The sequence below is a fragment of the Schistocerca americana genome, chromosome X, assembly GCF_021461395.2.
Source record: "Schistocerca americana isolate TAMUIC-IGC-003095 chromosome X, iqSchAmer2.1, whole genome shotgun sequence".
Lineage (NCBI taxonomy): Eukaryota > Metazoa > Arthropoda > Insecta > Orthoptera > Acrididae > Schistocerca > Schistocerca americana.
Genome location: NC_060130.1, coordinates 533,220,443 through 533,236,761, shown reverse-complemented (window position 1 = coordinate 533,236,761; position 16,319 = coordinate 533,220,443). Strand labels below are relative to the sequence as shown.

At 49.1% G+C, this 16,319-nt stretch overlaps 1 protein-coding gene across 1 annotated transcript in view; it reads right to left on the bottom strand.

The window, feature by feature from the left end:
* Nucleotides 1–16,319, bottom strand: part of LOC124556131 (aquaporin AQPAe.a-like) — an 86,834-nt gene that overhangs the window by 47,848 nt on the left and 22,667 nt on the right. Inside the window, exon 2 of the mRNA XM_047130147.1 lies at nucleotides 11,804–11,998. Within this exon, the coding sequence (XP_046986103.1) occupies nucleotides 11,804–11,998 (195 nt within the window). The remainder of the gene's footprint in view (nucleotides 1–11,803; nucleotides 11,999–16,319) is intronic.

The following is a 16,319-nucleotide window of genomic DNA, read 5'->3' as shown; positions in this document are numbered from 1 at the left end:
TCCGGAGAAAATTGTTCATGATATAAGTGGAGAGAGCAACAAGATGGTCAACTGCAGAAATTTCGGAATCCGCATTGGGCAGGTGTTAAAAGACTGCAGGATTCCAGCCACCACGCTAAACGGTAATTCACCATACGCTCCAAAACCTTACAGACACTACTCTTGAGAGAAAAGGGGCGATAGCTAGAGGGGAGATGTTTGTCCTTTCCAGGTTTCGGAAAATGAACGACGATAGCTTCCCGCCATCGTCTGGGAAAAGTACTGTCGGTCCAAATTCGATTATAAAGGCGAAGGAGGTAACGCAGACTATGGGTTGATAAATGCAGCAACATTTGGACGTGGATACCATCCGGTCCTGGGGGGAGGAGAGAGGAGCGAGAAGTAGAGAGTGCATGTTGGAGTTCCCGCATGGAGAAAACAGTATTATAGCTTTTGAGAGGAGAAAGCAAGAGGTTGCACTTCCGCTGCACGTCTCTTCGGGAGAAACGCGGGCGGGTAATTTGAAGCTCTCGAAATCTCAGCAAAGTGTTGACCCAACGAGTTAGAAACTGCGACGGGGTCCACTAATGTATCATGCGCGACAGTGAGCCCAGAGACCGGGGAGAAACTAGGCGCGCCTGAGAACCGTCGAAGCCGAGTCCAAACTTCTGGGGAGGGAGTGAAGGTGTTAAATGAGCTAATAAAGTATTACCAGCTTGCCATCTTGCTATCGCGGATGACACGACGGCATCGCGCACGGAACTGCTTATAGCAGATACAGTTGGCCAAAGTAGGATGGTGGCGGAAAACGCGGAGAGCACGTCGCCGCTCACGTATTGCATCACGGCATGCCTCGTTCCACCAAAGAACTGGGCGGCGCCGGGGCAATTCGGAGGTGCGTGGTATTGAACGTTCCGCAGCTGTAAGAATAACGTCTGTCATTTGTGTGACCTCATTGTCGTCGCTGGGAAAGCTACGGTCATCGAATGTCGCTAGAGACGAAAAAAGTGTCCAATCAGCTTGGGCAAACTTCCAGCGTCGCGGGCGCATATATGGCAGTTGAGGCTGCAGTCGAAGGACACATGGGAAGTGGTCACTCGAGTGTGTATCATCAAGGGCTAACCATTCGGAACGCCGAGCTAGCGGAACAGTACCGACCGCAAGGTCCAAATGAGATAAACGTGTCGTGGAGGCACACAAAAATGTTGGGAGCCCAGTGTTGAGGCAAACTAGATCCGCTTGGTGGAAGACGTCTAGCAATAGTGAGCCACGTGGACAAGGATGTGGAGATCCCCAAAACAGGTGGTGGGCATTGAAGTCCCCAACCAGCAAATAGGGGGGTGGAAGCTGACCAAGAAGATGAAGGAGATCAGCTCGTGCCATTGGTGTAAACGATGGAATGTATACAGTACAAAGAGATAACGTGTATCCAGAAAGTGAAAGACGGACGGCGACAGCTTGGAAGGAAATGTTTAAATGGATTGGGTGATAATGGAGAGTTTCATGGAGAAGAATGAGTCCTCCATGTGCTGGAATGCCTTCAACAGAGGGGGAGATAAAATTGGACGGACTGGAAATGAGGGAGAACAAAGCGACCATGGGGACGCAGCTTTGTTTCCTGAAGACAGAAGATGACTGGCGAGTAGGATCGTAAGAGGATCGACAATTCATCCCGATTGGCTCGAATACCGCGGATATTCCAGTGGATAATGGACATAGGGTGAACAGAAAATGGAGGAATGTGACCAAGGTTGCTGTCAACTCGACTGCTCAGAGCTTGCGACCGACAGCATGGAATGGCATTCAGACGAAGGCAGAAGATCCTGATCCATAGGTTGTTCAGGAGCAGCTCCTGCCACCAGCGATCGGCCGGTTGATCGGCCGCCAGCAGTGCGCCTCGGCGACACAGAAGACGGCCGAGGGCGATTTCCGCCAGGTGGTGCTGTAGATGGGACATGCCTTGGCGGAGAAGGAGAGTAACTGGGTTTCTTTGTAGCCTTCTTGGAATTATGTTGTTTAGATGAAGGAGGAACCGATGGTTGGGAAGTTGCGGTATGAAAAAATCTTCACGAGTATGCTCTTTTCTTGGAGTCTTGGTGTCTGACTTTTGGGCTCGAGATTTAGCAGAACGCGACGAGGGGTGAGCCAGAGAGTGGGCAGCCGAAAGTGCACTGGCCGATCTGATGACCGTGGCACTAAAGGTGAGGTCCTAAGTGTGCGTGGCCACCTCCTTTGTTGGCCGAGGAGAAGCAAGGACAGTGCTGTATTTTCCTGTCTGAGGCACGGTGGGCTGTCGACTGGCGAATAATTTTCGAGCAGCAAAGGTCGGCACCTTTTCCTTCACTCTGATTTCCTGGATGAGATTTTCGTCCTTAAAAACAGGGCAATCTCGAGAGGAAGCAGCGTGGTCACCCATACAGTTGATGCAGCGAGGGGATGGAGGTGGACAAGCACCCTCATGGGCATCCTTGCCACACGTAACACATTTGGCCGGATTGGAACAGGACTGGCTGGTGTGATTGAACCGCTCACACCGATAGCAATGCGTAGGGTTTGGGACGTAAGGGCGAACGGAAATTATCTCATAGCCTGTTTTGATTTTCGATGGGAGTTGAACTTTGTCAAATGTCAGGAAGACAGTGCGGGTTGGGATGATGTTCCTGTCAACCCTTTTCATAACTATGAACAGCCGTTACGCCCTGGTCAGACAGGTAGTGCTGAATTTCTTCGTCAGACAATCCATCGAGGGAGCGTGTATAAACGACTCCACACAAGGAATTTAATGTGCGGTGCGCCTCAACCTGGACAGGGAAGGTGTGGAGCAGAGAAGTACGCAGCAATTTGTGTGTCAGGAGGGTACTGACTGTTTCGAACAACAAGTTGCCATTCCATAATCTGAAACAAGACTTTACAGGACCTGCAATTGCGTGGACACCTTTCTGAATAATGAAAGGGTTGACCGTGGAGAAGTCATGACCTTCGTGAGACCAAGAAACAACAAGGAACTGTGGCAACGATGGAAGAACTGTCTGTGGCTGAGACTCAGTGAACTTACACTTGTGAGCAGACATAGTGGAAGGTGAGGATACCATTGTGGAAGAATCCCCCATGATTACCGGCGTCTCCGATGGCGCGCTCCTCCCTTGTTGGGGCCCTCTCTGAGGGCACTCCCGCCTTAGGTGATTGTTCACACCTCAGGTCACACCTCCCGACAAACGGACGGAGGGACCAATCGGCACTTTCGGAAGGTATCAGCTCGGGTAATCACCCCTCCCTGGGCCTGGCCGTTACCAGGGGGTACGTATGTGTCCTACCTGTCTACCCGGGGCGGGGAATTACGCCTTACCCCGTCACCGGCTACGCGCAAAAATGCGTGGGTCGGCCTTCAGACACGCACAGGGAGGAAGAAAGAGAAAGGGAAAGGGAAAGGAAAGAGGAGAGGTCTCAAGCGCCACAGCGGGGAAAAGGGTAAAGAGAAGAGGTAAGGAAAAGAGAAGGACAAAGGAAGGATGAAGACATACAAGCAGAGAAGGCGAAGAATGCGGTACATTTACGAGCGTCCGTCTCCGGACGTAGGCACAAACCATACTCCCAGAGGGGGAGAAAGGGAAGGAAAGAGCCAGAGGGGCGAAGATGGGGGAGAGGGAAGGATACGGAAAAGGAAGGTATGCAGCCCGGAAAGGAAGGAGGGCCACATTAGCTCGGGGTCCCGTGCTCGCTACGCACGTATCCACAGAAGAGTTGTGGACCCCCTGGGGGGATATCCAGAAGTATCAGGCATGTTCCCATGGGAGGTCAAAATAGGATGATAGACATGCAGGGCCAAAGGGAGAAGTGCCTGAAAGGCTGTGGCCCCATGGTACCCAAGCATAAACTCACCAAGTAGTTTTCAGCCGCATGGCTGACCAGGTAACTTTGTCCAGCCTGACAGGTCAAGAGATCTGAGATTATCACAACCAATGGGTTGTAAGGATACCACTGGTTAGTAGCCTGACGATTACTCAGTCCATGCTGACCTGACTTCTCACCAGTGCAGGAACGAATGTTACTCAGGGCTCAAGCAATGACCACCAACTCTGCTGTGAGTAAACTGCATCCATTTGGCAGTAAGTAGTTAACTGCACACTTCCTGTGTGTAGGCGAAAGTGGTTGATATTTTTTTGTGGTTTTAGGGCGCACAACTTCAACGGTCATTAGCGCCCAGACTACGTGAGGAATGCACCGCGAGTCACAAGTTTAAAACAGCAACGAAACGGAAAACACGATAAAGGACAGACTAACAGGCATAGGATTAAAAAAGGAAGACAGTAGAATCAAATGTCCTTTGAGAGGGTTGTCAAATTGATAAAATGAAGAACGCGAGCAACTGCTCGTGGGTCATCCGCTAAAATGGCTTCTACAGTACAACGCAGGCCAAGATCAAGACGCAGGGTGTTAAAATCGGGACAGACCGTTAAAATATGGCAGACCGTCAGCAATTGCCCACAGGGGCAGAACGGCGCCGGCGCATCCGCCAGCAGATGGCGATGGCTGAACCGGCAGTGGCCAATTCGTAACCGGGCCAAAACGACCTCCTCCCGCCGAGAAGGGCGTGAGGAGGACGTCCAAGCCACGGGAAGAGGTTTCAGGGCCCGAAGTTTGTTGTCTGGAAGTGCAGCCCAATCGGCATGCCACTGCGATAAAATGCGCCGACAAATGACCCTGCTACAATCTGACGAAGGGACAACAAGATGCTGTCCGAGGCTGGAGGACCGCAGCCTTGGCCGCGGCATCTGCAGCTTCGTTCCCAGGGAGACCGACATGGCCAGGAACCCACATAAAGCTAACCGGAGAACTGACGTCCACCAGCTGCTGAAGAGAGCGTTGGATCCGGTGCACGAAAGGGTGAACCGGATACCGATCACTGAGGCTCTGGATGGCGCTCAGGGAATCGGAGCAGATGACATAAGCAGAATGAAGGTGGCGGCAGATGTAAAGAACAGCCTGATAGACGGCAAAGAGCTCAGCTGTGAAGACCGAACAATGGCCATGGAGCCGGTATTTGAAACTTTGAGCCCCAACAATAAAAGACCAACCGACCCCGTCATTGGTCTTAGAGCCATCTGTATAAATGAAGGTCATTAATGAACTTCGAGCGAAGTTCGACAAAACGGGAGCGGTATACCGAACCGGGGGTAACCTTTGGGAGCGAGCTGAGGTCAAGGTGAACGCGAACCTGAGCCTGGAGCCAAGGTGGCGTGTGGCTCTCGCCCACTCAAGGTTGCAGGGAGTGAAAAATCAAGGTGTTGAAGGAGGGGACGAAAACGAACTCCAGGGGGTAGCAGGGCAGAGACATACAACCCGTATTGACGATCGAGGGAGTCGTCAGAAAAGGAACGGTAAGACGGGTGGTCGGGCATTGACAGTAGCCGACAGGCATACCGACAAAGCAGTACATCGCGCCGGTAGGGCAGTGGCAATTCACCGGCTTCAGCATGAAGACACTCGACGGGACTAGTATAAAATGCTCCGATCGCAAGACGTAAACCCCGATGTTGTATGGAGTTGAGGCGGCGTAAGATGGACAGCCGTGCAGAGGAGTATACGAAGCTCCCATAATCCAGCTTTGAGCGGACGATCGACCGATATAGGCGAAGTAGGACGGTTCGATCCGCTCCCCACGACATACCACTGAGAACACAGAGGACATTTAGTGAACGGGTACAACGGGCAGCCAAATAAGACATGTGGAGACCAGCTAAGTTTCCTGTCAAATGTAAGACATAAAAATTTTGTTGTCTCTACGAATGGGAGAGCAACGGGACCGTGTCGTAAGGACGGTGGGAGAAACTCTTTGTAGCGCCAGAAGTTAATACAGGACATCTTCTCGGCAGAAAAACGGAAGCCATTGGCAAGACTCCAGCAGTAAAGACGGTCAAGAGAACGCTGAAGACAGCGCTCCAGGAAACATGTACGCTGCGCGCTGCAATAGATGGTAAAATCGTCCACGAAAAGGGAGCCAGATACATCAGCTGCGAGGCAATCCATTATTGGATTGATCGCTATGGCGAAGAGCGACGCTCAAAACTGAGCCCTGTGGCACCCTATTCTCCTAGCGAAAGGTGTCCGACAGGACGGAACCCACACGTACCCTTAACTGTCGATCCATTAAAGAGGAACGAATAAAAAGAGGGAGGCGACCGCGAAGGCCCCATGTATGCATGGTGCGGAGAATGCCCGCCCTCCAACAGGTGTCGTAAGCCGTCTCCGAATCGAAGAACACAGCCGCGGTCGGGCGCTTCCGCAAGAAGTTATTCATAATGAAGGTCGACAAGGTAACCAGATGGTCAACAGCAGAGCGGCGCCTACGAAATCCACATTGTACATTGGTAAGTAGGCGCCGAGATTCGAGCAGCCAAACCAAACGAGAGTTAACCATTCGCTCCATCACCTTACAGACACAGCTGGTAAGCGAGATGGGTCGATAACTGGAAGGCAATTGCTTGTCCTTCCCCGGCTTAGGAATCTGTACAACAATAGACTCGCGCCAGCATGTGGGAACATGTCCCTCAATCCAGATGCGATTTTAAGTACGAAGAAGGAAACCTTTACCCGCAGGAGAAAGGTTCTTCAGCATCTGAATATGAATAGAATCAGGCCCTGGAGCGGAGGACCGTAACAGGGCAAGTGCATTTTCGAGTTCCCGCATGGTGAAAGGGGCATTATAACTTTCACGATTCGAGGAGCGGAAGTCAGGTGGCCTAGCCCCCTCTGCCTGTTTTCGGGGGAGGAAGGCAGGGTGTTAATGAGCGGAGCTCGAAACCTCTGCGAAAAAGCGGCCGAAGGCATTGGAGAAATCCTCAGGGGCCACAAGGACGTCATTCGCGACCTTCAAGCCAGAAACTGGTGAGTGGACCTTAGTGCCAGATAGACGGCGCAGGCTACCCCAGATAACAGAAGGAGTAAAACTGTTGAAGGTGCTTGTGAAAGCAGCCCAGCCGGCTTTCTTGCTTTCTTTAATAATACGACGGCACTGCGCACGTAATCGTTTATAAGTGATACAATGCGCCACTGTAGGGTGGCGTTTAAAGGTGCGTAAAGCACGTCGACGAGCACGTAAAGCGTCTCTACATACTGCGGTCCACCAGGGGACCGGTACGCGACGTGGAGAAGAAGTAGTGTGAGGGATGGAATATTCAGCAGCAGTGAGAATGACTTCCGTGAGGTGTGCGACCTGACTATCGCAGCTTGTGAAGGTTTGATCCTGAAAGGTCGCCCTGGAAGAGAAGAGCCCCCAGTCGGCTTTGGAGATGTTCCAACTAGCTGAGAACGGAGAGGGGGTACGATGCAGGAGATGGATAACACACAGGAAGTGGTCGCTCGAATATGTATCAGAAAGTGCATACCACTCAAACAGGGAGCCCCTCAGGCAGGATGCTGGAGAGCCCCAAAACGGATGGTGGGCATTGAAGTCTCCAGTTAACAAGTATGGTGCAGGTAGCTGAGCAATAAGTTGAATCATGTCTGCCCTGGTAACGGCAGACGATGGAGTGTAAACGGTACAAATAGAAAATGTAAAAGTGGGGAGAGTAATTCGGATGGCAACTGCCTGCAGGCCGGCGTGCAATGTGATGGGATCATAGTGAATATCATCCCGGGCCAGCAACATAACCCCTCCATGAGCCGGAAGACCTACCACAGGGGGTAGGTCAAAACGCACAGAGGTGTCGTGTGCCAAGGCAATGTGATTGCATGGGCGTAGCTTAGTTTCCTGGAGGGCTACGACGAGCGGACGGTGCAAGCGGAGCAGCAACTTCAAGTCCTCTCGGTTGGAGCGAATGCTGCGAATATTCCAGTGAATAAGTGCCATCGTGAGAAGAAAAGGAAGATGAAAGAAGGGGTCACCTCGAATGCCGCTGAGGGCCTGGCTTCGAGCGAGTACTGCCGCCGCTATCAGTAGGCGGACAGTCATCGTCCATTGGTTCTATAGGTTCATCGGCCATCTCGTTAAGATGGCTGGGAGGTGCAGCTTCCTCCGCCGGTGGACGGCCAGATGTTCGCCCGCCAGCAGTGCGGCCAGGCGAAACGGATGACGGCCTGAGGCGGTAACCGCTGGGTGGCGCAGGGGAAGAAATGCGCCGTGGAGGAGAAGGAGAACTATGCTTCCTATGAGCCTTCTTGGAAAGTCTTGGTGGAAGTACTGGTCGACGGCTGGGAGTGCGAGGTACGTAAGAAGTCTGCACGGGACAGTTCCTTCTTGAAGGCCCGTGCATTGATTTCTGGGTCTTCGTCTTGGCAGAAGCTGATTATGGTGCTTGTGTTGGAGGCGTGACAGGAGGAAGAGGAGACGTCGACCGCGCGATCTTAGCACTGGCCGAACTGACGACCGTGGTGCCGAATGTCAGATCGCATGTCTGCATCGCCATCTCCCTGGTAGTCCGAGGAGAGGCGAGGACAGTACTGTACTTTCCCGCTGGGAGCAGCGTGGGCTTCCTACTAGCAAATAGCTTGCGAGCAGCCGAGGTGGACACTCTCTTTGACCCGAATTTCTTGGATACAGCGTTCTTCCTTGTAGATGGGACAGTCACGGGAGGATGCTGCATGGTCACCACGACAGTTCACACAACGAGGAGACGGAGGTGGACTGTCACCCTCATGGGCATCCCTGCCACAAGTGACATTTAGCCGCATTGGAACAAGACTGGTGAGTGTGATTAAAACGCTGACACTGGTAGCAGCGCGTAGGTGTCGGGACATAGGGGCGAACAGAAATAACCTTGTAGCCCGCTTTGATACGCGACGGCAGCTGAACACTGTCAAAGGTCAAGAAAAGTGTCCTAGTCGGTAAAAAGTCATTGTTGACCTTTTTCATGACCCTATGGACAGCCGTCACGCCCTGCTCAGCGAGGAAAGACTCAATCTCCTAGTCAGTCAATCCGTCAAGTGATCGAGTATATACCACACCACGGGACGAATTCAAAGTGCAGTGAGCCTCCACCCGGACAGGGAACGTGTACAGGAGTGTGGCCCGAAGCAATTTTTGTGCCTGAAAGGCGCTCTCAGTTTCTAGTAACAAGGCACCATTACGCAACCTGGTACACTGACAGATCCGGCTATGGCATCTACGCCCTTCTGGATAACTAAAGGGTTGACAGAGGAAAAATCCTCGCTGTCCTCAGATCGAGAAACTACGAGGAACTGTGGGGCAGGCGGTAGTACTTTTGTCACTGGTGGCTGGTCAAGTTTCCGTTTATGGGCAGAAGTCGAGAGGGAAGAAGAGAAATCCATTGCGAAGGAATCCCCCATGATTGCCAGCGTCTCCGATGGCGCGCTCCTTCCTTGTGGGGACCCTCTCAGAGGGCACTCCCACCTTAGGTGAATGTTTACACCTCAGGTCACACCTCCCGAGAAACAGACGGAGGGACCAATCGGCATGGTCAGAAGGTATCAGCTCAGGCAATCACCCCTCCCTGGGCCTGGCCTTTACCAGGGGGTACGTGCGTGCCTTACTTGTCTACCCAGGGCGGGGAATTACGCGTTACCCTGTCACCGGCTACGCGTGCGAACGCGTGGGTCGGCCTTCAGGCGCGCAGAGGGAGGGAGGAAGAAGAGGAAAAAGAAGAGAGAGAGAGGAAAAAGAAGAGAGAGAGAGAGAGAGAGAGAGGAAAAAGAAGAGAGAGAGAGAGAGAGAGGAAAAAGAAGAGAGAGAGAGAGAGAGAGGAAAAAGAAGAGAGAGAGAGAGAGAGAGGAAAAAGAAGAGAGAGAGGAAAAAGAAGAGAGAGAGGAAAAAGAAGAGAGAGAGGAAAAAGAAGAGAGAGAGGAAAAAGAAGAGAGAGAGGAAAAAGAAGAGAGAGAGGAAAAAGAAGAGAGAGAGGAAAAAGAAGAGAGAGAGGAAAAAGAAGAGAGAGAGGAAAAAGAAGAGAGAGAGGAAAAAGAAGAGAGAGAGGAAAAAGAAGAGAGAGAGGAAAAAGAAGAGAGAGAGGAAAAAGAAGAGAGAGAGGAAAAAGAAGAGAGAGAGGAAAAAGAAGAGAGAGAGGAAAAAGAAGAGAGAGAGGAAAAAGAAGAGAGAGAGGAAAAAGAAGAGAGAGAGGAAAAAGAAGAGAGAGAGGAAAAAGAAGAGAGAGAGGAAAAAGAAGAGAGAGAGGAAAAAGAAGAGAGAGAGGAAAAAGAAGAGAGAGAGGAAAAAGAAGAGAGAGAGGAAAAAGAAGAGAGAGAGGAAAAAGAAGAGAGAGAGGAAAAAGAAGAGAGAGAGGAAAAAGAAGAGAGAGAGGAAAAAGAAGAGAGAGAGGAAAAAGAAGAGAGAGAGGAAAAAGAAGAGAGAGAGGAAAAAGAAGAGAGAGAGGAAAAAGAAGAGAGAGAGGAAAAAGAAGAGAGAGAGGAAAAAGAAGAGAGAGAGGAAAAAGAAGAGAGAGAGGAAAAAGAAGAGAGAGAGGAAAGACTGTCTCAAACGCCAAGGCAGAGACCAGAGATGGCAAGGCGAAGAAGGCAATGAGAAAGCAAGGGGACAAGGGAAAGAGAAAGGATGACAGTGGGGTGGAGAAGAGCAAAGAAAGGAACCAACCAAAGGAAGGAAGAAAGAAACGAGAAGTGAAAAAGCAAAATGACTACAAATAGAGGTCGTGGAACCGTCCGTCTCCGGACGCAGGCGCTAACTACCCCCTTGAGGGGGCGGGACTCCTTTTAGTCGCCTCTTACGACAGGCAGGAATACCTCGGGCCTATTCTAATCCCCAGACCCACAGGGGGGGTGGTTGATCTGTCGACTGTAGAAGACAGTGCGTATCACTTCTTAACCGAGAAATGCATTAAGGATAGCCAGGAACAGACACAGGAGAACCACTGGGTCACTATTTCAGTCCCAAGGATAGGTCGAGAAATCTGATGACGGAGACCATTGAGTGCTTCCTGACGAGAGGCAGTAGTGAATTTGGAGTTCATAGCAGGGACACTATGAATTACAAATTTGACTCCAATGCTGGACGTCCGTTGCATTAGTGGATCTCCCCTTATCACACACCTCACAGACGAAATTGTCAGTAGAGCGACCTTGACGGAAACTGGGCTGATAACCAAAATATCGACGATCTAGTTACTGATACAACCATATGCTCGAGCAACTTGCAGGTAACATTAGCGAGACTAAGTTATAGCTGTCATTCTCAATGTGGTGTTTCAGTACCACGATGCTCTCGCTCTCACCACGAAGACGAGCTCTCACCCTCGCTCCAAATATAGTTGAATATGGCAAGGACACGACGCTGGCAGTCCACCAGCAGGCGTTTGAGCTTTTGGCTGTGCATGCAATCTGCCCCTCAAGCTATGTTAGAGAAAGTGATGGCACGTTGAGGAATTCCACACATACAGGCACAATACAGCCAGTGTAAATGCAATGAGGTGCTCCATCAATTTATGTCTCACAGCATTGGCGAGCTCATCTGATCTGAAATGGCGACAGTAATTTCTGAAGCTTACCAAGATTACTGTCATCCGACAGCCGATAGAGTGGACGTGATTCTGGACAGCTGCATCGAGTCAGTGTGTCAGGGTGCTGAAGGCGATGGCAGCGGCAAAGTAATTCCAGTTACAATTCCTTACTGACTATCTCTGTATGTCCAGATGATTGGTGCTGTCTGACAACTTTCGGTGAAGACCACTATCACGTGTCATGTTGGACTCTCCAACAGAGGGGAGAAGACCACGGCTACAAATGGTAAGAGCTATAGCGAAGACCATCCACTTTTCATTGCCCTGTGCCACGCTACCTCAACAGCTTCATGGAACGTTTGTTTATTGCTACTGGCTTTGCTCCATTACGGCTATTTATTAAGTACGAAGAGTATACATACCGCGAACAGGTGGCATGTCGTGATGGATACGCCAATGGCAAATCCAGCACTGCCTCTGGCAGACCTGGCGCCAAACACCGTCATCACCAAGAAGAATGTTATGAAAGCCTCCACGAAGACCGCCTGCGTCAGCGTCAAATGTGGGCTGACTGCCGTCACACCTAATGTCGACTCAGACTCCTCTGGTGTCAGCGCCTGGAATAAACAGCAGACTGAACATTTAGCCCTTCAGTAACTATTGTACAGCTCAATGACTACTATCACTCGTCTCAACGACGAAGACTTTTCTATTCCGCAGTGGGGCAAAGGTGAATTCCTGTTCAAGTTGGAAAAAGGCATTTATCAATCTGCTGCCCCTCTAATGTGAGAAGATGCCTGAAACTGCACGCTATTTTGAAACTAATCAATTAACAATCAATGGTGAATGTGCTAACTTGCTTTATCCCCATACAAACTCTGATCATTAACAATTTATATGTTCGGGCAGAACGTGAGTGAATCACATTCTAATTTAAATGTTAGTCAAACTGAACTGTACTTACCGAAAACATTAAGAGGGACAAGAAGGACGAAGTAAACTGGCCTTTGTTATGGAACACTCACTGTCTCAATGTCAAAAACTTTGCTGAAAGTTATGCAGCTGTTCCGACCGAAACAGAAGGTATCTGAAAGCGTTCTTTTAAAATTTTCCTGGAATGGACCGATTTGGGCTAAATGAAGTTCTCAGAAACCAAAGCGGTATAATCGCGGCACAGACCAGTGCGTACTGCACAATTAGGCCTGCTTCACACGCAATGATTTCTTCCGTGGGACGAACTGCTCTGTGCTGGGGTTATTGACAGTTTGGCATCGGCAACAGTTGTCGGTTGGCTAAGAGCTGTTAAGGTAAGCCGAACGGAATCTAAGTTTTCAAGAGAGCAGAGCATCAAAGTAGAACGGGCACTTTATTCACAAATTTATTGTAAATATGTGATAGCGTTTACGTCCACTACGTTTTATACCACACATTACGACGTATGAAATGTAACCTCCATCTTCGTAAAGGTGTTTAAACTTTTAAAGATGTTAATATGCATCACCGTTCGTATTAGGAGGAAGCGTTAGTACCACGCGCTATCTTGTGTCTGTGGTGCTTAGTATCGGCTGCACAACTGTTGGCTGTTGCTGCTGTTCATAGGCGCATGTTGCTACAGTATTAGTTTAACCGGACTAGAATCTAAGAATATCAGTAAGTTGGGTTCCATCAAGTTACTCAAAAATAATCTTCCAAGTCTGTCTGAAGAATTAACGAGTAACAAGAACTAGTTACATGTTTCCCGGCGGGGTCAGGGATTCTCTCTGCCTCGTGATGGCTGGGTGTTGTGTGATGTTCTAAGTTCTAGGGGACTGATGACCTAAGATGTTAAGTCCCATAGTGCTCAGAGCCATTTAGTTACATGTTTCAATGAGCTGAATTGCCTGAGACGTGTACCAACATTACGATTAAATACGATAGGTATTTTATTTTGACGAAAATAGAACTTTTGCTTTTAGGCGATGTGTATTTAATGTGAAAAATATTGCGAAACTACACGTACACACAAACCAGTGAGTTTACGGCGTTTATGAGAGTGGTTATGCCCGTGTCTGGAGCCACAGATCAAAATCGCCAAGAGCTGTACACAGTTCACCGCCGCATTCGGTTCATTAGTGATGGGCCCCAGTACCTGCTTGTCACAGTGTGCACGAAGATTGTCAAATTAACTAAATCATGCCGAACTCTTATTTCTCCTACCTGGCGCCTTTTGAAGACTTTTCCTTCTCTGTAGAAGATGTCGGTCGGTCGCGGATTCTTCATGTTATACTTTAACTCTTGTAATCGAGGGAAGTTGCTACTTTTCTGTAAGGAGCGCTCAAACTGTTTCAGAAGGAATTCATTATTTCTTGCTGTGCCTGCCATACAATGCAGTATGTAATGCTTTAGTCCAAAGACTTAACTTTTTGCCATTGACAGTCCATTTTATAGTCTCACTACATCTTATGTCACTGGCCGAACAGCAAAACTTGTCTAGAAAGGTATTTTCATTCTGCAGCAGAGTGTACACTGAAACTTCTTGGTGGATTAAAATTGTGCCGGACCGATAACCTCACTCGGGACTTTGCGTTTTGCGGGGAAGGGCTCTACCGGTTGAACTACCCAGGCACGACTCTGGACCTGTCGCAGCAGTATTACTTTCACAAGTATCTTGTCTCTTAACTTCTAAACTTCACAGCTCTCCTGCTAATCTTTCAAGACCAGCACTCCTCCGGGAAGATCGCCAGGCTGTTTCTAAGCCATGTCTCCGCAATATCCTTCCCTTCAGGAGTGCTGGGCATGCAAGGTTCGCAGGAGAGCTGCTGTGAATTTTGGAAGGTAGGAGACGAGGTACTGGTGGAAGTAAAGCCGTGAGGACGGGTCATGCGTCGCGCCTGGGTGCCTCGGTCGTACTTTCCCACAAAAAGAAAGTTCCTGAGAGTATCGATCCAGCACACAGTTTCCATCAAAACTAATCTACTTTTAGACTTTAGTTTCCCAATGTAAATTCCTCAGCCTCGCTAGATTTAATTCGACAACATTCCACTACCAATATTTTGGTTTTACTCATGTTTTTGTTACATCCTTTCAAGACACTCTCCATTCCGTTTAACTGCTATTCCTACTCTTTTGTTTTTGACAATTAGTGTCACTGGGAAGCCTCAGTTTTTATTTCTCGAGACTTGGTAATGCCGTGTCCAAATTTTTCTATTCTTCCCTGTTTGATTACTGTACAGATTAATAATGCGGACAGGCTACAACCTTGTCTCACTCCTCTACCACTGCTTCCCTTTCACGTCTCAATTAGTGTTCTGTCTGGTTTCTGTAGAAACTTTATACAACTTCACACTTCCTGTATTTTACCCCAACCACCTACCACCTTCAGGATTCCAAAGAGCTCTCCAGTAGATATTGTCAAGAGTTTTCTCAAAATCTACAAAAGCTAAAAAAGCTAAAAAACTTACGTATGTCTTTCACAGACCTGCCTTCAAAGCTTAGTCGTTGAGTCAGTATTACTTCGAGAGTTCCTACAATTCTCCGGAATCCATATTGATCTTCCCCGAGGTCTGTATCTACCAGTTCTTACGATTCATCTGTAAATAATGTGCAATCTGCAGATACGACGTACTAAATTGATAGTGCGGCAATATTCACACGCGTCTGCACCTGCTTTCTTTGGAATTTTAATTCTAACAATCTTTAAGTTTGAAGGTATTCGCCTGCCTTACCTTTTGCATACCAGGGATATTAGTTCTGTTATGGCTAATTCTCCCAACGATATCAGTTGTGACGGAATGTCTTACTCCAAGGGCTTTGTTTTGGCTTAGGTCTTTCAGTGTTATCTTCAATTATTTTCGTAATATTCTCCCATATATTTCTCTTATGTTTCCAACCAGTTTATTTCCTTTATATGGATCCTATATGTATTTCCACCTTTCATATGTCCCTTTTTTGCACAGTACTGATTATCAGATCTTTATATTCATACAACTCTTCTCTGAAGGTAGATGGGGTGGCTGGTTTAAAAACGGGGGAAAGGGACCGAACTGTGAAGTCATTGGTCCCTTGCTCCCAACAGAACAATTACCCAAGGGAAAGAAGACTTACAGCACAATAACAGGAGAAAGGAAGAACCAGAAGAATGACAGAACAACAAACTTCAATGGACGAAACAGCACAAGAAAACCAGAGACGCAAGAAACAAGGAGAAGAGACTAAAAGATTACAATGGCTGGTCGACCATCAGAATAAAGGAGAATCCAGCCACTCGGCAGCACATTAAAACACCCAAAAACCATAGGGTTGAGGACAGAGGGACAATGGACATGCACTAAAACTCAGATTAATAAAACCCACCCTCACGAATAAAACCTGAAATTAAAACTTCTGTTGAGGCATTGTCGCCCAACACCGAAGGTAGTGTGCTGGAAAGTTAGCAGTCCCCGAAGAGCGGATAAAAGTGGCCAGTCCAGCAAGAGGTGGACGACTGTCATTTAGGAGCCACGCCACAGCGACACTGCGGTGGGTCCTCGTAATGGAGGCGGTAACCATGTGTGACACGTATGGCCAATGCGGAGTCCACAAAGGTCAACTGATTCCCTGCGAGAAGGCCGCAGGGGAGACTTCCAAGAATCTGCAGTCTCCTTAATGACATGCAGCTTCTTGTGCATACTGTTATGCCACTCAATTTCCCAAAGCCGGAAACACTTGCGGCGTAAGACAGAACGCAGGTTAGTTTCAGAGATGTCCATCTCCAGGAGCGGTTTCCACGTAGCTTGTTAGGTCAGCCGGTCAACAAGTTCGTTGCCTGGAATTCCGAGGTGTCCTGGAGTCCACACGCCACTGAACGACTGGATCATTCCAGGGCAGTGAGGGGTTCCTGGACGTTCGCTACCAATGGATGGCGAGGGTAGCACTGGTCGATAGCTTGCAAGCTGCTCACGGGGTCACAACAAAGAACAA